This window comes from Melanotaenia boesemani, chromosome 16, assembly GCF_017639745.1.
Source record: "Melanotaenia boesemani isolate fMelBoe1 chromosome 16, fMelBoe1.pri, whole genome shotgun sequence".
Taxonomy (NCBI): Eukaryota; Metazoa; Chordata; class Actinopteri; order Atheriniformes; family Melanotaeniidae; genus Melanotaenia; species Melanotaenia boesemani.
The window spans coordinates 5,470,566-5,496,529 of record NC_055697.1 but is presented as its reverse complement, the minus strand read 5'-3'; the positions used below and the strand labels follow the sequence as shown (position 1 = coordinate 5,496,529).

At 39.6% G+C, this 25,964-nt stretch overlaps 1 protein-coding gene across 26 annotated transcripts in view; it reads left to right on the top strand.

The window, feature by feature from the left end:
• Positions 1–25,964, top strand: part of LOC121655458 (regulating synaptic membrane exocytosis protein 1-like) — a 126,746-nt gene that overhangs the window by 21,053 nt on the left and 79,729 nt on the right. For all 26 annotated transcript variants that reach the window (XM_042010136.1, XM_042010130.1, XM_042010135.1 and 23 more), the window contains exons 3-4: positions 13,100–13,310; positions 17,860–17,871. In XM_042010136.1, the coding sequence (XP_041866070.1) occupies positions 13,100–13,310; positions 17,860–17,871 (223 nt within the window). The remainder of the gene's footprint in view (positions 1–13,099; positions 13,311–17,859; positions 17,872–25,964) is intronic.

The window sequence follows — 25,964 nt, the reverse complement described above, 5'->3', positions numbered from 1 at the left end:
CATTAATTGTGAAGCTGTTAGCAAGAGGTGAGAAAAGTAGCGAATTGTGATGCATGGCTCAGATTTTGTCAGGAAAATGGACAATTTGCTTTGAATGTGCTGTGTTACTTGTGTGGAAAACAGCATCCTGTAAAAATCCAGCAGCTGCTGCAGAGAAGCATCCTCACGATTAAAGGACATCCTGACATGATGGCTGCTGACGGATTCCACAAAAAGTACATAATCAGTCTTAGTCCATCTTTTAACTCCTTTGGATTTCCCTCCACACTTACCCCAAGCCTTTTCTTTCCAGCATAATGTTTTTAAGGGCTAAATTAAAAACTCATTTATTTTCAAAGCCTTTTAATCTTATAAACTTATTGTGCTGCTGTCTTTTCTTCTGAAAATTGTTAAGCACTTTGATCAACTTTGCTTGTTTTGTAAATGGGCTTTTGGTTTGATTTTGTTTTCAGTATGCATGCCTTAAAAATATGGATTGAACAACTTCTTTTGTTAGGTACAAGTGAAATATTTTTTTAAATGAGTGTTTACAAGTAAAATACTACATACTATCTGAGCTGTGTTTAAAATATGGTGCTGATAGCATTCAGTCACATTATCGTGATGACTAAACTAAAGTGACTGATCATGTTCTGCTACACAAATTTGTCTTTATTTGTGGAACTGGACAGGAAACTAGCTGTGTAGAGGATCAGAGTCTCATTACAATGTGGAAAACAGTTATGAAGCAGTGATTATTATCTTTAAGAGGCCTCCAAAAAAAGTCTATTTTTAGAGGCTGCACACCGGACTGGTAACCAGCGCTAACAAGTCTCTTGTGCCACATTTGCTTTAGTTTTCAACTTCACTTTTGGTTTCAGTTGCTGCTGGTTAGGCATGATAAACTATGTAGTTAGGTTTAGGAAAACTTAACTTTGATGTAGAAACCAAATTATTGCATTAGTCTAAATAATTAACATGTTTAACAGTCTTTCTAAACTACACTAACACACCCAGAAAATGTGGCTTGGAGTCCAAATATTCTGGATACAAACTTAGTACTAAAAGTAAGGAAATGAGTGGTTGGTGGGTTATTTTCTTTGTTGTAATTATCCTTCTTGGTAGTAAATTTTCTACCATAAGAAAGTTTGTTTATTTCCTTTTAAATGGAGCCACATGTGTAAGGAAAAGTTGAGGCACCTGTGGCTGCTGCCTCTGTCAGCTTGAGCCTGTTTGGATGGGTTGTACTGGAAGACATTTCGTTGCACTTGTGTAATGACAATAAAGTTAAGTTCAAGTTCCAAAAGCATTCATCTTATATTGGACTGGATTGAAGTCAGGCAATTTATTCAACCCACTTATTCCACTCTGCTGCTAATTTCCCAAAGCATGTTCCTAACAAATGTGGCTCCTAAAGGACATAAACACACTATTCGTCCACCAAAAACCAATTCCTTTACTTTAGTTGTTAGATGTCCATTTGGACTCAAACTAGCCTGGATGCTCTGCACATGCTCCACAATTCTCATCCCAGGCTTTGACCTGGAAGTAACTAAAGAAGAATAATACTTTGTTCAATTAACTGATTCCCTACTGCTTTTATATGTTGTGATAAGAACTGCTGTCCAATTTAATGGCCTAGTTGGGAAATAAGAACAGCTCAACCAGACTGTATATAAACAAACGGACTATCATCTGTTGCATGTTACTTTACTTTAAATGACTTTACATCAAAGGTGCTTTGCTGTAATGTGGAGGTACTCCTGGCTGTGCAAAAATAAAGTATTATCTCTGGTTTAAGTTTTGTTCTCCATTCATAAACTGGATAATTGCAATACTTTCCAAAAAGAACAGGGCAAAGCAGAAGAATTAAACAAAAAGAAAGAAAACCCTCTTGCATTGCAGTGAAATTTCATTGTGTATTTTATTTAGTTATTTACACCTGAAACAAGTTTCCTGTTTTAGGATTGACTTTCCAGAAAGTGGGAAGCAGAGATCTCTGAGTTTTACTCATGTGGATTTCCATTATTTTAATGACATTTTCTCCTCAATGAGTTGTTTTTTCTAAGCTGAACAACTTATAGTAAATACAAACATGTCCCATTCACATTTCTTTTTTCCAGCTTTTCCAACTGGAAATTGCTTTTAATTTGCTTCACCAGTAAACAGAAACCTTTTTTTTATTTTTTGTTTTTAATTTATTTAGCTGTTTCAACAAACACACATTTTAAATCTAAAACAGATAATTCAGGTCTCTGAAAGCCAAGCAGTGCATCACATGAAGTACATTTAATGTGTCTGTGCAGGAAATCACAGGTTTATGGGAATAAGTTGCTTTACTTAACCTCCGATAGTACAAACACACAGTTTTCATCTAAACCTATCTGGAGAAAGGGTGACAAGGTCAGTGACCTACATAAACAACTTTTTCTCAACCTCCATCAAACTGTAATCACCAGTGAAGTAAAAAGAATTTATGTCCTAAACTCACGTTACCATAGTTACAGCGTTCTGGTTCCCTACAGAGATATTTTCCTTTTGGGTTCAGTTTGTGTGGTGCAAAAAGCGTCAGCTCTCTTTATGACTGTAGCTCAGATATAAAACTGAAAGGTAAAATGTGAAAGGACGAATTAGAGCTCTGTATGTCATCTTGGTTTGTCCTTGCCAGGTGAAGGTCTACATGCTGTCCAGAGCTGAGTTATGGTGCATCGTAGCGTCTGTCACAGCGCTATAAAGTTAGCCCAGAAGCTGCTCCCTCCTCCATGCTTCTTCACCTTTTCTGCATCCATCTTCTTTACTCTTTCTGTCCTCACAACTTCTGAGTATTGAGGGGCTGATATAACTCATTCCTCTTGTGCCACAGAGCTCCACTGTCATCCAAAAACCATTAAAATCACATCAGTGAGTCACACTGATGTCTATTAATCCCAGGCTTAAAATAGTCTCCTTCCTAATAAACCATTTCTCCAAGTTTGTGTTGTGTTTTCTTCAAACACAACCCACTAGTTTTAGGAGAAAAAAAAAATAAGGAAAATAAATAAAATATTCAATTTATAAATAATATATTCATTTTTTAACAGCATTAAGAGTGAATTGATTGTGGAGAGGGGTATTTTGGAGTTCAAAGCTAATTACATTTTTCTATATCATATTCACAGTTAGTAAAGTTTTAAACAGCTTACCAGTCACAAATATATAATGCACATTATTAAAGTTTCAACAACTTACAAAAGAGCAATAACAACATAACAATCAAAACCTGGATTTAGTTTAATTTACACCCTAAATTTAAAAAAGGTTGGGACACTATAGAAAATGTGAATACAAACCGAATACAGTGATTTCTAAATCTGATCAATTCATATTTTTTCCCCAGTAGAACATAAAGAACATGTCAGATGTTAAAACTGAGACATTTATTCGTGGTAAATATGAGCTCATTTTAAATCTGATTGCAGCAACATGTCAGTAAAACGTTGGAACAGGGCAACAAAAGGCTGGAAAAGTAACTGGCTCAAATTAAAAACAATTGGAGGAGCATTTAACAACTAATTAGGTTAACTGGTAACAGTTCGGTAACATAACCAGGTATAAAAGGAGCATTTCAGAGAGGCAGAGTCTCTCAGATGGAAAGATGGACAGAGGTTCACCACAGTGTCCTAATCATTTTGGAGCTGGGATTGTAGTGATATTTCACTTGCCCCACTAAAAAAATGAAATTTCCATCTGAGTTTCAGCCTAAATGCGGAACTCATTTGTTTGGTGTACGTATTCCAATTTAATTTAAATTCTCAGCTACAAAACTTTGTTTTTGTGTGTGGAGTCAGAGTGCAGAGCTTATTACTGCTGCACAGCATAATTACAAGACACTTTATGTTAATGCTGTGCTCTGCTTTGAATCATGGACGCTTTGTTTGAAATATGCACACACAAACACACACTTAACAGGTTTGTTTTCAAGTAAGTGAAGGCAGTGAGCATTTTGATGGGAGAGTGAGGGTTTATGTGTGTTTGCATGTGAAAAAAAACCTGTTTATTCTCACTTTGCTTTAACCTTGAGCCTGTATTTGAATATAGATATCTTCTGGATTTTCTTAATGAGCTTGCTAAGTGTATCTTCCTCTTAGTGTGTGTGTTTCCCTCTGATCTTTCCCTTCATGTCTTTCCTGCCTCTCTTTCCCTTCCCTTCTCTCCATCCTCCACCTTGTCCCATTCTCATTACAATCTGCCGCCCCGCCCCGTCATCCATACGATTCCTGACACTGTTGTTTGATGTGGTAAAGATTTTTGTTCTCTCCGGCGGTGGAGGATTTGATGGCTTGTTGTGGTTGACTGATTTGCAGAGAGGTGCTAGTTCCTTCTCCTGTCAGTTTTTTTTTCTTGAACAGTATGGTGTCCTACTTTCATACATTTGCAGAAAAACACACAAAAATACACACACACACACACACACACACACACACACACACACACACACACAAAAAAAACTTTGTTTGGTGGCATTACATGATAACAAGAGTGAAAATTAGTTTTTACTTCTGTACTTTTGCTTTTACTTTTACGTTTGTTGAACATGGTTTATTGTCACAATTGTCATTTGGTTGAGTCAAAACCGTTAATAAATAGTAGGGTGGTGGAACTTTGCTGTTTTGGGTGATGGTGTAAGGCAGGGATCGCCAACTCCTCGTGGCCTGTATCTTGCAGGTATTGGATGTGCACCTGCAGCAACACCTGATTCAGATGACTTGTGCAGATCATGACAACAAGCTGTTGGAAATTCATTTTATTTGAATCGCGTGTTGCAGTAGGAAAACATCCAATAACTGCAGGAGCTCGTCCCTCGAGGACCGGAGTTGGTGATCCCTGCTACAAGAAGTGAAAAGTCCTTTTTCAAAGTACACACACTGATCCGCCACTTTATTAGGTATACATGTTCAACTGCTTTTTAACACAAATATTTAATAAGCCAATCACATGTCAGCAACCTAACAAATATAGTCATGTAGACATGGTGAAGACAACTTTCTGAATTTCAATCTGAGCATCAGAATGAGGGAGAAAGAGGATTTAAATGCCTTTGAACAGGGCATTGTTGTTGGTCTCAGTATTCCAGAAACTGCTGAACTACTGGGATCTCCAGGGTTTACAGAGAATGGTCTGAATAAGAGAAAATATCCAGTGAGCAGCAGTTGCCTGGAACAAAATGTTAAGTTGATGTCAGAGGTTAGAGGAGAATGGGTAGACTGGTTGGAGATGATAGAAAAGCCACAGGAAGTAAAGTAATCACTGGTTTCAACCAAAGCATGCAGAACAGCATCTCTGAACACACAACACGTCCAGCCTTGAAGCAGATGGGCTACAGCAGCAGAAGACCACACCGGGTGCCTCCTGTCAGCTAAGAACAGGAAACTGAGGCTACAATTCACACACACTCACCAACACTGGACATTTCAGCTCCACATTCAGATGATAGGGTAAGAATTTGGTGGAAAGATCATGAAAACGTGGATCCATCCTGACCAACAGTTCAAGCTGCTGGTGCTGGTGCTGGTGATGTAATGGTGTGGGGGATATTTTCTCAGCACACTTTGGGCCCCTTAGTACTGGTGTGGCCTGGTTTAACCAGCACAGCCTACATGAGTATTGTTGCTGACCATGTCCATCCCTTTATGACCACATTGTAGCATCTACTGCTGGCTACTTCCAGCAGGATAATGCACCATGTCACAAAGCTAAAATCATCTCTACCTGCTGTTCACTGGACTCCAACGGCCTCCACAGTCACCAGATCTCAGTCCAGTAGAGCAGCTTTGGGATGTGGTGGAACGGGAGATTCTCATCATGGATGCAGCAAGTGTGTGATGCTGTCATGTTGATATGGAGCAAAACCTCTGAGGAAGGTTTCTAACACCTTGCTGAATCTATGGCACCAAGAATTCAGGCATGTGAAGGAAAAAGAGGTTCAACCGGGTAGCAATATGGACTTTGTGAGTGTATTTACCAGGAAAAGCACTGACAAGGCAAATTTCTAAATTTAGTAGCATTTGTTGTTGTGTTTCTGGTTTTCCTTCTACAAACTGAATCCATTTCCTCTTTTTCTCATTAGCCCTCTGCAATTTAAGAAGGAAGCTTAAGCTCTGCAACATCCCACATTCTTATACAGACACTGAGGATTGATATAAGAACAGGAATGCTAAAGAAACCAGAAAGAGTTTTGGAAATAATTAAATGAACTAAATGAACCCAATCAGAAAGTGACATTGTGGAAGGAGGGGAATGAGATGAAGTACAGATGAACGAGTGCACCGAGCTCCTCTGTGCATTTAATACCCTGCATAGCTACATCCAGCCTACCCAGATTTATTAGGCCTAATACCAGTAGAAGCTATTTTGGATTAAAGCCACCTAACATCAACAGTCACACATCTGAGATAACAAATATGATGAGCAATCAGAATAAAACTTTCTAAACAGAAGCCTTCATGTTTATAAAGCAACATCACCAGAGCCACTTCAGTTTAAGGCTACCCATCGTCCTCCACTGGAATAAATACATTATCAATCACTCTGGTTCCATGTATCCAAACCTGCAGTGTTTGGAGGTCTGAGTCTTTAGCAGCTGTGCAGACCTGGGGCTGAGACGTACTCAGTCAGAGCCGTGGATCAGGAAGTGAGCCCCACGGTGATGCAGCAGCAGGTCACCTCTTTGTGACCTTATTGCTCTCAGGAAGCCTGCCTGTGTGTGTGTGTGTGTGTGTGTGTGTGTGTGTGTGTGTGTGTGTGTGTGTGTGTGTGTGTGTGTGTGTGTGTGTGTGTGTGTGTGTGTGGCAGGTGTTAACATATCTGAAGGGCAGGTTTGCATTTCACCCACTGGGTCCTTGGTGTATCTATAAAGGTGTATTTAGAGGAACAATTTGTTCTGTTACATCAACCTTCAGTAAACAGCTGGGATGTTGGATTTCCTTTGTTTCTGACCTCTGCTGCTGGGATTTGTAGTTTTTAATGGGCTGAGCTGATGGGGGAGGAGGCTGTGTCACTGACCCCTGATCTGTAAGTACTGTACTGCATGCAGCTACAAGGATGCTGGAACTAAAAGCTTCCATGTTTATCTTTTTATATAAATCAGTGATTTTATGCACTTTTATACTAGTAAGTTGTGCTTCTTGTATTTGGTGGTTATGTGAAGTCTAAGAACTAATACTCATTTGTCTCTTAGTAAACATCTACTATATATGATGCTGAAGCAGGTGTGAATATTGCTGTTTGTTAGTCAGCAACATTGACACCTTCAAGCCAAATATCATGAAACATGTTGAAGAGTTGGATGACTGAAAAAGAAAAACAGATCAGCAGTTTTATGTTACGGCAGAGCTCGCTCAACTTCTTCAAAACTGCTAAAAAAAGAGCACTGTATTTGGTAAAAGAAGTGCTCTTCTACACTGTAAAAAAATCAGTTACTTGTTGTTTTTTCTGCATTATTTTAAAATTTTTTCCATTCTTTTCATATTGGAAAATGGCCCAAAATTGCAGAAATAGACTGCAAATTTACAGGTCTTGTGTAAAATAACATGAAAAACATGTAACTCTCTAAAAGTAAAAGTATAAACTGAATTTTTATAATGAATTTTTACTGTATTGTAATAATTTTATTATTTGTTTTTTTCTCAGTATTTTTCTGGTGCCTCATTTGCCAGAATATTAGTTATTTTCTTTTTCTTTTCACTGTGTAGATCTTTTCCTTTTATTTCATACTTCTTCCTTTCTTCACTTGCTCTTTTTTGTTTCCTCACCTTTTCTTTCTTTCAGTCTGTTCATTTCCTATTTTTCCTTTCTCTCTGACTTTTATTGTCCCCTCTTTTTATGCCTTCTCTAACCTCTCTTTCACTTCTTGCTCGTTCACATACTCCTCTTTTTTCTGTCATCTGTTTGTTACTCCTTCAGTTCATTATCTTTCCCCCTGCTTCTCCTTTACATTTGCTCACTCTATTTTCCTCCTTTCTTTTTTTGTTCTTTTTCTTTGGTCCATTCCCTCTATCGTCACTCTTGCCTTGTCTTTCGTCCCTCTTCTCTCCCCCTTTTCTATCCTTTCTTCTCCCCTCCTCTTTTCTTCCTCCTTGTCTTTATATTCCCACCTTTCTCCCTAAAAAGCTTACCGTTCTTTTTTAGTGTTTGTCATCTCCTTATTCTTTTTGCTGCTTTATTTTCTTCTCTCGTCCTCCATAATCTCACCTTCTTTCATCCATTTCTTTTTATTCTTTCTTCAGATTCATTCTCCCTTCTTATTTTTTCTTTGGCTTCTTCTGTATTTCATCCATCCTCCTTTACTTATTATTACTTTGTTTTATTTTTTTAACTCCTCATTCACCTTGTTTTAAAATTAATGTCAAACCTTAAAAAAAAAAAAATCCTGGATCAAGTCAAAGTTATCAAACCTGATAACTTTGAAATAGTTAACAAGGATAAAAAAAAGCTAAATTTCCAGTTACCACCTCCAGGATTTTCTATTCTTTCCTCATTTCTTCTCTCCAACCGTTTATAACTCCCTCTCTCTTCTCTGTCATTGCCTTTACATGATCTGGAAGAAAAATTGTTGTCGTTAGACCAAGTAAGAACAAACTTTTGAAATAAAAGCTAAATGCTAAATTATTCCTGCACATGTTCAACTAGACTCAAACTGTCTGATCTGTTCCACTCTACAGTTTCCATCCCAGTCTTTGACCCAGAGTTGTAAAGTTTTCCCCACCCACCATTCAGCATGGCACCGACATGAAGGAGGGCATATGGCCACGTATTGTAGTGAAGTCAGATACTTTGGTCCGTAAATAAATTTCCCTGTCATGCTTGAAAACTGGGGCAGGGACAATATTCCCATTAAATGACCTATAAATGAGTTAGAATGGTAACTCAGCTGCATCTAAACGACTGTTCCTCTCCCCTTTTGGTCTTTTCTTTCACTCCTCTGTCTCCTTTTCTTGCTTTCCTTCCTCTTTGCCACTTTTTGTATAATTGTTATTTTAAATAGCCTTTTTTCTATTGCATCTTAGTCCACAATAGTTTTTTTAATGCACATATTTAGCATGTAATCATAGTAACTAACTGTTGCTAGATGTGACTGTCTCATCCCAGGCCATCTTTAGTGTCATATATATATATGTCCTCTCCTCTCGGGCTTCACATCAGCTCTTTTCTCCTCGGTCTGTTTTCCCTGTTTGCTCTCCTCAATCTCCACAGTGTGAAATCCAATTAATCAGCATACTGTAACGCCAGATAAAACCAATACTCTTCCCCTCTCGTTCTCATATTGATCTGAAGTGTTTCTTGTGTAGGCTAAGCAGCCTGAAACAATAGCACACTCAAAAAAGTTGATTGTACCAAAACACACAAACAGTTCAGACAACAGAGGTATCGACTTAACTTGGTGCAACGATTGTCTCCTTCCCTCTGTGGTTTCAGTTCACCTCTCCTCCACTTTATTTATTTTTTTATCCAATAAAACAATTGCTCTCCTCTAAATGTATTTATTTTTTCTTTTTATAGCATCTTATTGTCTTTTAACTTGTGTGATATGCAGCTATTAATAGTTCATGGAAGGCTGAAGCTAAATAGAAAGGTTAATGTAAATTTTACACTCACTGCCCACTTTTTTAGGTCCACCTTGCTAGTGCAGGGTTGAACCACCTTTTTCATTCAGAACTGCCTGAATTCTTGGCGTCATAGATTCAACAAGGTGTTGGAAATATTCCTTAGAGGTTTTGCTCCATATTGACATTAAAGCATCACACAGTTGCTGCAGGTTTGTCTGCTGAATTCATGATGAGAATCTCCCGTTCCACCACATCCCAAAGCTGCTCTGCTGGAGTGAGATCTGGTGGCTGTGGAGGACGTTGGAGTCCAGTGAACTCATTGTCATGTTCTAAAATGCAGTTGGAGATGATTTGTGTTCTGCCCTCAGATATGTTCTGTCATTGTATTAGGAATTTAAGGTAGTTAAAGTAGAGTTGAAATCCATTTTTGTTCTATCACATTGAGCATGTGCTTTTTCAAGAAACATAATAGATTTAATCTGTTTGATGATTTAACACTGCCTACTACTGGCTGTTCAACATAAGCAGCAGCTAAACTGCGTATGGTAAAAAGGGGTATTTTCTCCCAAGCTTGCAGAGTGAGCAGATGTATGTGTCGTTCTCTTGTCAGTCCTTGCTGCCAATGCCCGTGGAAAGAGCATAGTCTGTAAGTTTGTCTGATTGTTAGTGTGTGTTAGGTTAACATAGTGAAGTGACCATCGTAAATTTCTTTTGGTAAATATGGTTTTACTTAATTGATGAAGGCTAACTATTACCCTGTTGTATCGGTTAGCATGCTGTAGGTTAGCATTTGCTTTCTCCTTGGGGAAATGTTATGTCTTCCGGTTGCTAACATGAATTTTGGATCTATCTCTTACATGGTCTTTATATTTGATGCATTTCTTTATGCACTTATATAGTGACAGAATGTCCTTTATTCATTTTTTGTATTGCAGTTTTACAAAGCTGAAGAAAGTAATGTGGTTCAACAGTAAAAGCTACCAAGAAGACAGCTCTTCTCCTGAGTGGTTACTGGAACCATGTGTGTTTAGCTCTCTGCATAGACTGATTAACCACATTTAGCTGAGGGCAGAAGAATTTGAGCTTTGTGACATGGTGCATTATCCTGCTGGAAGTAGCTATGAAAAGATGTTACACTGTGGTCATAAAGGGATGGACATGGTCAGCAGCAATACTCAGGTAGGCTGTGGTGGTTAAACCATGGCCACGCTGTTACCAAGGGGCCCAAGTGGGCTAAGAAATATCCCCTACACCATCATAGCACCAGCAGCCTGAACTGTTGACACAGGGCAGGACAGATTCATGTTTTCATGATTTTTCCACCAAATTCTGATCCTACCATCTGAATGTGGAGCTGAAATGGAGACTCATCAGACCAGCAACGTTTCTCCATCTTCTATTGTCCAGTGTTGGTGAGTGTGTGTAAATTGTAACCTTAGTTTCCTGTTCTTAGCTGACAGGAGTGGCACCTGGTGTGGTCTTCTGGTGTTCACAGATTCTATTCTGCTTGTCTTGGTGGGTCTTGACTAAGTGCACTGATTTGTTGCCTTGTGATTGGATGATTAGATATTTGTGTTAACAAGCAGTAAAACATAATAAAGTGGCCAGTGAGTGTAGTTGGTTCAACTCTTTGATTTAAACTACATTATCAGCAGCTACATCATAGATTTCAATAAGATTTTGTTTATGTCCAAACATAAAGAATATGAGATGAAAAATTTTCTGTGATTCTGTAACAATCTTTATTTTTGTCTTCTTTATGAATTTCATGAAATTGTTTCCACTCCGATCTAAAGTGTTTTTTTTAAAGATATGCACTACTTTATTTAAATGCTAGCTGAACATTATGTCTGACTTAACTGTGTTTTTCCATAAAAATTTACAATGGCAATCTGCCTAGGTTGGATCTAGTTTTATGGGTCACTTTAAGCACAAGTCTGAGCTGCCCTCAGTCACATTAATGAATTGGCAAGTGTGGTCATGGTAGCTCTTCAGCTTTAGCTCTTCAGTGGAATCCCACAGATCATTTAAAAAATGACAGAGCTGTCCAAACTTTTCAGCTCCAGTGGTTTTAATTAACTCCAAACATTTTCCAACAGTGTCTAAGCCACATGAAAAGAAAAAAAAATGCAAAAAGTTCCCCACTGTGTTTCGGGTTGAGCTGCAGATACAGCTTCTCTCTGTTTGGTGGTAGCAGACAGCAGGGGTCGTTTTGACAATAATTGTATTCTTACTGCAAGTGCAATAAAACCCTTTATAAGGAGGAAAATGAATGTGTCTTTTATCAAAGCAGCTGTTCAACAGTCTTACACACAGAAAATCGTTGATTTTTTAAATTGGTTTTATTTGCTAGAGCTTTGTTTTTAAGCAAGGGAAAGATCACTGAAGTTGTCAGACTGAAGCCATGGGGAATGTTGACGTACAGTAAATGTTAGGAAAGTCTTCACTATAAATAATTAAAGCTATTACTGTGTCCGATGTTTGAAAAGGGGTCACAAGACGTCCTCAGTTTTTATTGACTCTCAAGCTCTTGTTGAATCATTCACATTTTTAAAGTGGTCAAAGGTAACAGCAAGTTGTTTATCCACCTGGCCTAAATGTAGGACGTTGTGTTTACGTGAATCAAGGTGCAAATTGCCATTGCAGTGTTATATGGCAACTCTTTGTATGCATTTACTTTTTCATGTAAGCCATAATGTTCCTCTCTTTCCTCCATAAAGGTTTAAGTTTTATTCTACCTTTGATTAGTTGGCCCTCTACAATAAATGAAGCGATAGTTTACGGGAATGATGGTGTAAAATATGTTGGTGTACAGCCAGTCGTTAGTTACCCCAGCTAGGATGAGAGTAATTCGCTTCTATGACGCTTGGAAACAGACCTGCTGTTTTGCCTTTAGTAAGTGTTTGTATGTTAACAGTTAAAATGCTAATGCCTAAACTAAGATGGTAGACATGACAGGAGGCAGGAAGCTTAGCATAGCCATAACGAGTGCTACCACTATTGCAAGTGAGCACATGCTGGCAATAATGGTTCTAAAGCAAAAGGAAGAAGACCAAAAAATAAAATAAATAAAATAAAAAAAATCTGCAAGTCATTCATTTGATCAATCATGCAAGTAAATATTTGCTGCATCCAAGCTTTTTTGTAATATTTCCATCCATCTGGATTGCAATGCAATAACTCTTCTTGAAAAAAAGAGAGAATTATGATGTTTATTTTTTGTTTCCACTTTTCATTAAACAAACTTATGTTGACATGAAAGATGCTTAAGTTACAAAAATTTTATTGGCAAATGTTGCCTCCTGAATGACAACATGGCTGAGGGACTGACTGCTCTGATTACACACTTTGCAATGAATTAAATTATTTAAACCTCAGAATTGTACAGTAGACTCCAAAGGTAACAAGAATAAAACAGTGTGCATCAGCAGAATCCCATTTGGTTTGCGAAAATGGACAGAGACCATGTAACTAGTCTCGTGACCTGCTTCACATAATTATTCATGTTTCAATCCTTTTTCCTTAATTTTTTTCAGAGGTATCCAGCAGCAGTTGTCCAGTTACAGGGAGACAGTGATCCGGCAGGCCACGGCAGCAGCGGGCTCAGCCGTTCATCGGGACGACGCACCAACCTGTGGCATCTGCCATAAAACCAAGTTTGCAGATGGCTGTGGGAACCTGTGCTCGTATTGCCAGACAAAGTTCTGTGCCCGCTGTGGGGGTCGAGTGTCCCTACGATCCAACACGGTGAGAGCATGTTCCCCTACGGGGCTTTATTTCTGTCATATGAAAATCACAATACTCTTTGGATAAAAACTTAAGTAATTGTACTTTAAGGGGAAAATTGGCTTGTCATTATGGCTCTGCTGTTGTCAAGCACTTCTAGTTTTTAGCCTATGAAGACCAGTGCACACATTCACATGACACTGAGTGCATTGGAGGCAATGTGGGGTCTAAGGACACTTTACAAAAATATACACGTACCTTGAGATCAGATTGTACCTTTGGAGTTACAAATGTACTCCTACTGTACCCATTTTTCTGACATTGTATAATATGGAACCCAAGAAAACATTTTTTTACATCACTGTATCAAGAAAACAAATTAACTATCTTCTGATCTGGAGATAACAAGGATTGTTTCATCTGGATAACACATTTTTTTTTCTAAAAACTTTAATAAAACATCCAAAACAAACAAAACTTATGATGATATAAGCTATTGCCAGGAAGTGAAAAGAATAAAACATGCATGCTTTAAAAGGCTTGCAATGGCGACCTGGAGCCTCTTGATGACGACCTGGAGTCGTCATCACTAATAAGCCGATCCTTAACCTCAAAGAGGACATCCGTAAGCTCTCTGATTAACTTCAGCATGAACTGAATGAAATGCTGAATAGTTTGTTGGACTTTGTCCACCAACGGTCTATGCACATCACTTCACTAAAGGCGGTTCTTCAGGATATGGTGCCTTGGGATCCAGACAACTCACCCTGACCCTCCTCGAGCTCAACGCCGAAACGCCCTCTCTGGTCCGAAGTGGTCTGCCGCAAGTAGAGGGCCTTGAACCATGATGGCCTTGCTCTCACCAACTGCTTTGAGGTCCTGTCAGCCCCCGCATTAAATAAAGGACTGACTGCTTCAGCTGTGGCCCAATGGCTAGATGCAGTGAGGGCTCTGTGCCGGGCAGGACTCAACCAGCTGCTCCTTCTGCCCAAGCTCATCCGCAAAGCACCGGCAGCTCTTGAGAGACACGGTGAGTGGACACCTTGGGACTCTATGCAGTGCTGGCCGTGGGTATGCTTCTGGTGGTGCTGGGTCCACAGCATTTCCCCCTGTGGTTGCTGCAGCAGGGAATTCCACCCTGAATGCAGCCAACTCCTCATCTGCAGCTGCAGTGGTGGGGACATCCAACACTGCGAGGGCCGCCGACTCCTCTCCTGCTGTTGGTATGGCGGACTTCCACCCTGCCAGCTGCCCACAGTGTGTCTCCCACTGGTGTCGGCTCTCACAAATGTCGCCTAGACGCCTTCATCGTAGGATCATCCATGGTCAGACATGTCAGAGTAAACAGGTTCCACACATTCAGTCACCCAGGTGTGCTTGTTAAAGATATCACTGACTCCGCCCACCAGCTCTTCCATCAACACTTCTTTTTCTATAGTGCAGGCAGGTACAAACGATCTCAAATACCAGTCAGAGACTCATAAGAAACACTTTATTCATCTCATCCCAGTATCAAACAGTCAAATAAACAATGTATTATCTTCGGTCCACTGCTTTCACCCCCAATTTGGAAACATCAAATTCAGACGATTGCAACAGCTTCATACCTGGATTAAAGGTTATTGCATCTCCATCATCATTCCATATGTGGACATTTTCACTGCCTTTCACAATAGACCATACATCTTCAAATCAGATGACATTCATCCTAACCAAACAGGATGACAACTCCTTGCCATGAACATTGATTGAAGATGAAACTCGACTCCTACAAATCATCAATGGACTGACAATACCATGACCACAACACATTCCAAGTCATACCCGCCTCCCCTCCATATCATATCCAGGTACATATCACAGAACAGACATTACAGTCACCCCAGTCACGTACCTCTACCATCAGTTTTCTCCAGCCCATACACATAGCCCCTGCCTGTAACTACCGAACAAAAGAGCTTACCTACAACTTTTAACATGGTCCTGTGTCTATCGGGGTATCAGTGTGTGTTAATGTAACATGCAGCGTAAAGCACTTTGACTGGTCAAGCTGGATGGAAAAGCGCTATATAAGTACAAGTCCATTTACTATTTAAAATACACCAGCCTTGATGTACAAAACGGTATGTCATGGTAAAGCCGGTGCGAAAGCTTTATAAGCCGGTTTTTACTGTGACAAAAAGCCATTGCTGTGTCGAGGCCAGTTTCACTATTGACATCTGTTCTCCCTGTGAGGACCATTCATCTTTCTAAACACAGAGGAACGATATCTGACAGTTTGGTGCAAAATGGGAAACGCAATTTCAATGTTAGATAGGAGTAATTCATACACAATGTCCCTTTAAAACAATAGATCTTTTAATAAAGATCTTAACAAGTCCTCCAAGAGAGCATTAGGTGAGGTTATCCTTGAAAATGACATCTTGATCTCAGTGGGTTTTTATCTGTTACAGTAAAGGGGAAGAATAATTGAGGCACCCTTTTGTGGAGGACAACTCATAAGCCTGTTAAGCATGACATTAAAAAGTTGTGGAGAAAAGAGGAAATGCATCGTATACGACGCAGGGTAACCACCAGCTTTTTTTTTCACAATCTGAAGGTAAATGCTCAGTAATTGGGTTAAATTAGATTAATGTCCAGTGCTGTGCTCACTGAACATTACTTCATCCAGAAGAGAAAAGCCAAAAGGGCTTCTTTGACAGATCGTTTTGCTGTTCAAACATAATCAAATCGGCGCGAGGTTGATGGGCTGTAGAAGAAACCACTTTTAATTCCACATACTTTTGTATTTATTTCCACTGTTCCAGTATTATTTGTGTGTCAAACAGTAGCTATTCTACTACAGAGCAGCTGGAAGTCAAAGCTAGCTTCACGGTTTCCTGAGTTTCTAAATTCTCTGCTCAGGTTTCAAAAGAAATGTTTAAAAATATTTTTTAATCTAATTTTCCAAATAAAAGCCTCCTAAGTCCAGTTAAAGGTCCTGTAGCTTTTCACGTCTGTTTTCTCTGAAAGAAATCTAGAGTTAATATGTAGTTATTTTTTTTATTGTTTATAGAGCAGAGGGGATTTAGTTTAAAATGGGACTTGGCTATTTTGTTGCTATATTATTTTGTAATGTTGGCATTAAAAGACAGAAATAAGTTAAAGTTAAAGACCTATAAGGAGTCTTTATGTGACTTTCCACATTGTTAGTGTTGCATAATATATTAATGAGTAATAATCATGAAAATTGTAATAATAGGGTTATTTTTCTGACCATATCGCTTGATCTGGGTTTTTGGTTGTGGTTTTTGTGGTCTTGTCTTGTTTAGTTATTTTCTTTGTCTTATTTTGTAGTTCTTTCTGTTTTTTTTTTGCTCATTCACTTGACCTGTTCCTCATTAGTCCAAATGTGTATATATACTTCTTGCTTTCCTTTTCACATTGCCCGTTTTTTTGTAGTCTGCATGTCTTGTCAGTCTTTCTTCCATTGTGGTATTTTTGGTGAGGTTAGTTTTTCATTAAAACCTTCATTCTGCATCCGTCTGCCTCTTGCCTCATGAACCTGCACTTGGGTCTTCACCTCGTCCACGCCACACTTCCTTGGCATAATAATCGTACCTATAATAGTCCATAGTCGTGACATCACTACTCACGATGAATTTTGCATATAAAAGTGGAAATATAGAAATGCTCTCCACTGTTTGTATCCCAGGGAAAATGAAATATTGTGTGCAGCTGCAAAAAGTTCATGTTTATAATTGAAAACCAAATCTGCATTCGGCACACTGAAGCACATGCAGCTGTTCACAAAATCCTGTACTGTACGTTAGATCAGGCCTCAGGTGTTGGAACTCAGGTGGAGGTGATGAGCCATGGCACATATGTGTGTATGTGTGTGTAGGTGTGTGTGTTTGTTGGGGGGTTGTGTCTATACAGTGTTCTCTAGATGTGTGTTAAAATTCAACGTGTACAAAAACTGTACGTGTTGATGTGTGTGCATATGAGCTGTTGCCCGCATGTGTTTGTGTGTGACCCAGGCAAGGGCTGGTAAAGGTTAATTGGGCATTAGACTGAGCTGTGGACGGAGGGGGTGTTCTCCCACTCTGTCTCGGCCTCCCAGGGGTCCGGAGGTGCCCTATACGCACACAGCAGGGTGTGTGTGTGTGTGTTTTAGAGCTGGGAGGAGAGTCTTCTTCTGAAATTAGTGACGTCCTGTCTGTAACCCCCTTCCCTTCTCCTACTACCGGAGTGGCATTTAATGACCTCACACATGTACAAACACACACTTGAAAGTACATCCTAATTAGTTTCTGGCTGATGTTCTGCAGATGGATCCAGGAGATCTAACTGGTCCTGTCCAGAAAATATACCAGTTTATTTATCAGTTTACCATCAGTTCATATACTGACATTATTAACAATAAAGGGACATGTTGGAGGGGAATCAGACATTAAAAAGGCATTTAAATGACTTTCCTGTCATGGTGTAAGATTATCACAGTATTTTCAGGTATTTTAGACATTTGTGTTTGGCTAACGTTCTCTCTGTCCTTTCTTTCATTACACATGCACGGCTGACCGGGCTGCAGGAAGACAAAGTGGTGAGTGCTTTTTATATTTTTTTAGTTTTTTTCATGACTCTGCCTGCAACCCATAAGACAATTTATCCTAATGAGTTCAAACAATACAGCTGTATTTATGTAAGTACCCACAGATCTGTCTGTTTGTTTTTGTGTATATTGCTCTTATTACAAGCTTTGAGGTGCAGCATTAGTTGCATTTACAGACAGAGTGGAGGTAATGGTGGCGTGGGAACCTTGGTTTTCAGAGTATGTGTGCTTTTGAATTAATGGTATCAGTGTCCCTCATTTTCATTCACTATTCATATTCCAGTTGCCTTATCCTGCAAGCATTTCCAGTGCATCACTTCAACAGGGGTTTCCATATTTCATCTTTACCTCCTGAGATATCTTTAAGTTATGAAGTTATCGAGGGGGGAAATTTCTTTAATACCCAATTGTGACACCCTCACCTGTCACCAATTAAAATGCTGAGTGCATCCAGACTATTTACTGTATATTCTGTATACTTGATCTTTCTTTCCCCCTTTTGAGTGTGTTGTTGGCAACAAATTTTACATTTATTTATATTTTTAAGTTGGTCACTGAACACAATGAAAATAATTCTTTAGACTTGTGTCCATAACAGTGATGTCTATGCAAATTAATAAATCACATTATTTTTTTTATTTTTAATCACATCTTAGAATATTTTCAAACTTTTCTTGAAATAAAATTTTTGCCTCCAGAAATGTAACCATACACTGCATAGTAGACACAAGATATTCATTTGAAAACAAATGGATGTAGTAGGTCGATGCAAACATGGTTAGATTAAGGTAAGTGTTAGAAATGTGCTCATAATTTGACCAAAATTAACTTTTGAGTTAAGATTATTCACACTGGGGTTCAATTTAGCTTTTATAAAGTCTTTAAAAAAGAAATCCATAGCGTCACCAAAACGAATCACATAATAATATCAGCCCCTATCAGAGGTTTATTTATTTATAAAAATAAGACAACAGCTGAACATGTTGGGGTATTGTTTGAATGAAACATTTATGTCAACAATATGACTGTTTCAAACTTATTTATTTTGCTGTTTCATCACACACAAGTTGACTATTGCACATCTTTTAATGCCACAGCTGCACGTCTCGGTGCTAATGTTAAAACCATACATCCTACAGCTCGATTCTACTCAGATCATCTGTAAATATGTTCCAAGTTATCTGGTGATCAGTGACCAGAAGGGGCTGGTGTACTAAATCCTCGTGTTGCTGTACAGAAAACCTCTTTTATGTAGCTTGTAAAGGGGAATAATAAAGAACAGACACAAGATATGGTTATACTGCTGTCACATCCAGTGTTATGTCATTTTTCACAAGAACAATATTTTCAGCAATACATTATCACATTAAGAAATTTCCAACAAAAAAGACTACATTACAACTTTATACTAGCTTCTAGAATATCAGTGCAAACAGTATAATATGGGCAACAAACTATATTATTACAGTAATGTAAACAAGCTGTGAATGTGCAGGAATTAAAATATTCTTGCATTTAACATACAGTTATAATAGCCAGACTGATGCCTTACACATAAAAAGCCAATAACATCACCATCTTAACTATACAAAATTATATAAGAACTGATCAAAGTGATTTATCATAAAGCACATCTTCTTCAAGCGCTAAACACTAAATACAAACAGCACCGTTATGTCTACTGCAACACTACCCGTTCCATGTGATGCAGCTATAAACTATTGTGAAGCTGCACTACAGGCTGTTTCATGTTCTACGAGAAGTGAGAACTTTTTCTTGCCCTTGAGGGTCATTTTCCTGTCGCGGATGTGAATGGGGACATCTTGCGAGGAGAACTTTGTTCTTGTGGGGCTGTGAGAGTATTGTGTGGTTTGTTGGACATTTGAGGTACTGTTAAAGAAAGAAGCAGAAAGTTGTGGCTTGCACATTCCCTCTAATGTGTGGCTGAACAGATAGTTTTAATGAACAACTGATAGAGGTGGTGAGAATGTATGTAAATATAAACAACACATGTTGGATCTATGGCCACGAACACCACTGCATACACAACCCCACGCTGCCATGGACAAAGTTTCTCGTTAAATATGAATTAAGCCGATCAGCTGTTCATTGCACATAAAAACACAGACATCCCCCCTGCAGTTCTCCCCGCCCCGTCCAGGATGAAGCCTCTCGTGAAGTATGAAGTATTATCCTATTGGACCGGACTTTTTTTCGAAGAATTTTTTTTTCACAGAAAACATAAATACAGACAAAATGTATCAATAAGTAAAGATTTTACCTGGAACGAGAACAATGAAGAACAGACACGAGACACGATGTTCCTGCTGTCATGTCCAGTCCCTACGCTTACTCAGGCTGAGGCACGATCAGTAGGTAAAACTCTCAAAACACACACTTTGAAAAGAGAACACTATGGAAACAACAAATGACATTCAAATAATGAAATGAAATGTAAACACAGTATTGTTCAAATGCATCATTCTTTGACGATCATAGTCAGTAAAGCACAGCACATTTACTTCCACAGGTTCTCTTTTATAAATAAATCAAGATGTACATTTCTTTCCCTTTTACCAGGTACTAGTAAGGATAAAAGTAAATGACTTTTTTTCAAAATGATTTACAATATAATAGTTTTTTGCTTTGTGTTTAACAGAAACCATTTTATAACCATTATGTAGCCTGGTTAAAGAGGAGCTGAGCAGAATTTACTACTGGAGAAGTGTACCCGTCGGACATGCCTTTAACACCTTCCCTGCTTGTGTAGTTGTGTCAGGTTTAGAACCTCACTTGGCCTTGGCTGCCTTTCCTAAGGGCAGCTGCCAAACGGGCACTTTGATGATACTTGGCTGAGCTTGAACGTCAAAGCTGTACCGGAGAGCTTTGTTGTGCTGTACATACAGCAGCAGCCTCACTCCTTTCCTAAAGCTTGGTACGACAATCACTGGCTCCAAAGTGAAAAGTTTTGGCAGAGTGGAGGCCTTATGTAGCTCTGGCTATATAGCTGGACAGCAGGCCAGATTTGATTTACTGTTTGACATGGATTCAATTAATTATTCAGGGAATGATTAATCAGGCCTCCCTTTGTGGTCCAAAAGTTACTCTGCTTGCTTTTTCCTCCCCACCCAATCTAAACACTCAAAGTTAAAATGCAGTTGTTGACAAAGATAATTTGTAACTCAGGTTGAATATTGGATTGAGGAGTTCCACAGTCCACCTTTGTTCTTTGAAGAATGTGTGTGTGTTTTTTTACTGCTTATGTTTTGCCCCCATCTCTAAAATCTTTAATGTTTCTTTGCCATTCAAAAGTGAAAAGCTGTTATGACAGATGGCTTTTAGTGTGCAACTATGAAAGCGTTAACACAAGCAGTTAAAATATGCATTTGTAAACTTAACAGTGGTGGTTTATATCTAGAAATATAAAAAAATTCATAATGATGTAAAGTCAAATTCGTACAAAATGTTTGGTGGTCAAATTAGACCAAGCAGGTATCCTGTTTTTCAGTAACAGTTGGTATTCAGTCCAAAAGGCGAGTGAGAAAACATGACTTTAGCAGCAGAGAGCCATATCTTATACATTAGTTGTAATATAAACTTTGTCTCTTTGAAAGCCAACTAAACAAGAACTAGCATCTATACCAGCTCTGCTAGTATTCATTTCATAGCATTTCTTAGATATCTATTTCAGGGGTAGCCCTACAAAACTGTAGTTTCCATCCTTGACATATACTTATTGAGATTTCTCTGTCTTTTATACCTAATAAAACAGGTCCGAACAATTAATCTTTTGACATATTAAATGTGTTTCTGAGTGTTTTCCCCCATACTGAATTTATACTGACTACAATTCTTGCAAAAAGAATTACATCCTTGTGATACTAACAAGATTAAATTTAAATTATTTATGAAAACATGAATCATCCTTAGTTTAAATGACAATAACATATTTAATTTTAAGTGCTAATTCCTGTTTTATACTGCATTTCATAACCAATAATGCCAGTTTTGTAATGTGGGGTGAGGATGACTTTCTTTTCTTAAATGCAATCTTATGAGTAGTATTTCCTGTCCCCTCATATACCAGTATTCTGGTTAATGATTTATTACGTGTAAATTACTTTTTCTAACTAGTTCTGTAAGTGAGCAACATTTAAACCACAAAATGCTATTTACGGTCATTTCAGCTCTTTTAATGCACCCTGTTCCACTGACGGGTGTGAGGTGGGTTGGGATGCATTTGTTTTTGTGTTTCACATGTGAAAACTGGGAAGGGTACCCTAATATCTAACATACTCTAACATACTTTGTTGGGACCCCTCCGTTGGGATACCAATCTACCTGACCCGAAAGGGTGGATTGACAAACTGCAATCCGTTGATTGGTTGAGGAAAAAAGTCACTTCAGGTGTGACCTGGCTTAAAAACAATGCAGGAACGGCATGATTAAATCTCACACACACTTCTGGATGACCATCATCCTTCTTTGTTTCTGAGTGGTGCTTTGGTTCTACTTTTAAGAAGGGGCTGTGGCTGAGGCATCTATCCCTATCCAACTGATACTCTGCCTCTCAAGTAAGGTTACAGTTGGCTGTGGAAACACAGTGGGATTACAGTTTACAGACCATATCTGCACCCTAACTGTCCTGTCCCACACCCTTTGAAACATGGCTTTAATACTCACATTTTCCTTGTCATCTTGTTTGGTGATATATATATTGTTTGCTGAAGGTATCTAGATGTAGATGGTAGGTAAAGAAAGTTAATAAAGAAAACAGATAGTCTGTATGGTGCATTTAGCTTCGCATGCTGTAGAAATTATATTCAGAGCTCATTATCTTTAGCAGTGATGGCAGAGCTGAAGAGAGGAGTATGCTGTAAAGAAGCCAAGTTTTCCTGACAGAAAAGATCATTTTTGAAGTTTTGATCCTTTCGCTCATGGGAAACATAAGAAGAATGTTTTGTGTCTCGCTCATTTACTCCAGTACCTCTCGTTGTGGGGTGGTGGGGCGGTGTTTACTTTTATGCAGCTGTAACTCAGACTGCTCAGCACAAGTGGATTGCTGTTTTTAGACCAATTATGATTCAGAATTACTGTCAGAACTGCTTCATCTACTGGTGTTTTCAGACCACTGGTGCTCTTAATTAGTGAAATAAAGTTGCTTTTAAAAACACATTCTGTTGTCTAACTGAGCTGTTTAGGAAAGGTCAGAGAAGATGTCAGTAATTGTTAGTAACAAGTTTGTTAGAGGTTCTAAAAGTGGATGAAGAGAATGTATATGTTATGAATATCTACTTAATATTACTCTGCTTTCTGTATAATCTGTAAAGTAATCAAAAAGGTAATCAAACATAGTCTAACGACACAGATAAGTCAATTATAGCCCAACTAGGTCAATCACCCCTCCTTGTTATTGTTACAGTTAGCCTTAGGTTCAGTCCATGCCTTAAATATATATAATCACTGTGCAATGTCAGATATTTGTTGTGAGTGTGCAATTTATATTTTTGATGGTTACTTCAGTGTTGAAATGTCCTGTCCTGTCTTCACTGTAGGGCAGTGGGAAACGTAATCTCGATTCCTTTATTTGTCCTGTACATGTGAAGAAATTGACAATAAAGCTGACTTTGATTTATTTAAGTATTCTTTTCTTTTTCCAAGTGTACAAGTGTAGGAAGAGAATTCATTACTTTGCTTAAACTTGTGAGAACTTGATAGGTGGTCATATTTTTAGCAGGAAGTCTTCTCACTAGAAAACAAAATTAAACTCCGTGCACAGCAAATTTGTTTCTGTGTTTGTTCTAATGCACAAAAATAACGCTTTTTATTCTGCTTTATTAATTAAAGCCCGAAATATCATTAATTATCTGTACCGCTTCATTCATTAAGGGTCACAGAGAAGCTGTAGCCTAACAGGTGAGAGGCTACTGTGTATTGGGGATGGGACTTTAAACGCATTTAATCACAGTTTGCATTCCAAACAACGTGGAATGTTTGTTAGTGCATTGTTTCCAGTATGGTTACAGCGATACATGTCAGAGCTTGGGCGATATATTTAGCAAGTTTTCAGACAAATCTAGAGACTATATCTGGTGATATCGGAGGCTGGCGTGAAAGCACTCGACAGCCTCGGTGCTCGTGCAGCGTCAGTCCCAGCGTTTGTACTAAAACATTTAAAAAAATTAAAAGTACTTTAACATGTTCTACACTCTGAATCAGAGAACAGCCAGAGCTGATAGTTAAAGTACTTAAAATGACACTTTGACTTTACATCAAAGTTTGGCCAGTGATATTTTCTACTTCTTTTTCAACTGTTTTCAATTGAAATGCAATTAAATGCTTTTTTATCATTATTAGAGCTTGAGTTTACAATATTAACGTCTGTGTTTTACTTGCAAAAAACACACTCACCACAAACAGTCATGAGCGGGGAGGAGGAGGACAATAGGGACACCTCACACCCCTCTTCCCTGGGGCACCGCTGGGGGCGGGCAGGGGAGGTGGTTGCCCTGGGGGCCGGAAACCGGGGCGGCTGCGCTGATGAGGGGCTGCTGATCTTGGGGGATGCCCGGTCGGCCGCATCTGGGTGGGAGGTGATGGGGGGTGGCTGGGGATGGCGGTGGGGGCCGGATCTGGGGCTCGCCATTCTCTGGTCCACTGGGAATGTCTCCCACAGGGCATGGTGGGAGGGAGGGGGGGCTTGGGAGTGAGAGTGGGAGGGTTTTATGCTGTGTGAGTGTTTATATTGTGTGGGTGGGGGTGAGGAGATATGTGTGGAGCGGGGGGTGCCTATATGCCACTAGATGCTCAACATCCCCGGACCCCTCTTATTTGCTGCTCTCTCTGTCTCACACACACACACACACACACACATGTAGGGAGTTGGGAGGCGTGCACGCCATGCAGGGTGGAGCGGAGGGGGCCATTCAGTGGTCTCCTTGGAGCTTAGGGCTTGCTGTCCTGTGGTCTGCCTGAGGTGTCCCCCATGGGGCACGGTGGGTGGGTTATGTTTGACGTGACTGTGTGATGGTCAGTCTTTGTGGGTACGGTACAGGGGAGGGTGTGAGTGTGGGGTTATATGGGGTGCAGATTGGAGTATGTGGGGGGAGGGGGTTGATGGCACCCTGGTTCCCAGAGTGTGCGGCTGGAACATCGGGGTGTGTGTTGGCCTACGCCGGGTGGTTGTCTGGGGGGGCCTGGTCCTCCTAGGCATGGTGTGGGCCCTCTGCCTTTGAGGGGTGGGGTGGCCGCCTCTGGGCTTCTGGGGCCCTGGGCCCTTCGCTTGGGCTGCCCTGGGTGGCCGCTGGCTGCCGATCTTGGCCCACTGGACCTGTGCCCCAAGACTGTGGGGGGCTCTTGCTGGGGCTCTCTTCTGCCGCCCTTCGGGTGGGGCCGGAATCGTCTTTGGGGTGGGGTAGCTTGGGTTAGTGCTCCGGGGCTGCTGCTGGGGGCCCGGGTCTCTGGGCTGCCCCGGTCTGCCTCTGACCTCCGTAGAGGCGTGGTCGCATTTGCACGATCTCACTCTCCACTCTTCATCACTGATCACTCCTTATTCCTCATCCTCTGCATGCTGACACAGTCACTGAGTTGTCCAGTGGGTTTTTATACTAAGAGATCATTCTTCTTTTTATTTTTCCTGTGAGTTAGTATATGGTCGCTGTTATGCTACTTTCATGATATGTCTTTTTGATTTGGTTATTATTTAAAAACTCTTAATGACTAGCAGCTCTGTTTTTTTTTCTTTTTGTAAAAGTTGTAGGAAATTTTCTGGTGTGTTCATGTACAGGTGTAACAGTTTGTTGTCTGGTGATGGTGTGGATTGAAGGGTCGTTTCCTTCTGTCTGTGATGTTTTTGTCTCCTTTCTTTTTTCCCTTTTGCATCTTTTTGCTATTTTCCATCGTTTTCTGTCCCCTCCGGTCAGGTCCAGCAAGATTACATAGATTCCGTGATTCAAAGTAAAGAAATAAATAAATTAATCTGATTATCAAGAGGAGCCTTACCCATAGGCCTCCCCTTGGCAGAGCAAATTTGTTCAGCACGATACAGCAACCAGATTATTATTTTGCTGCTATGATGCTGTACA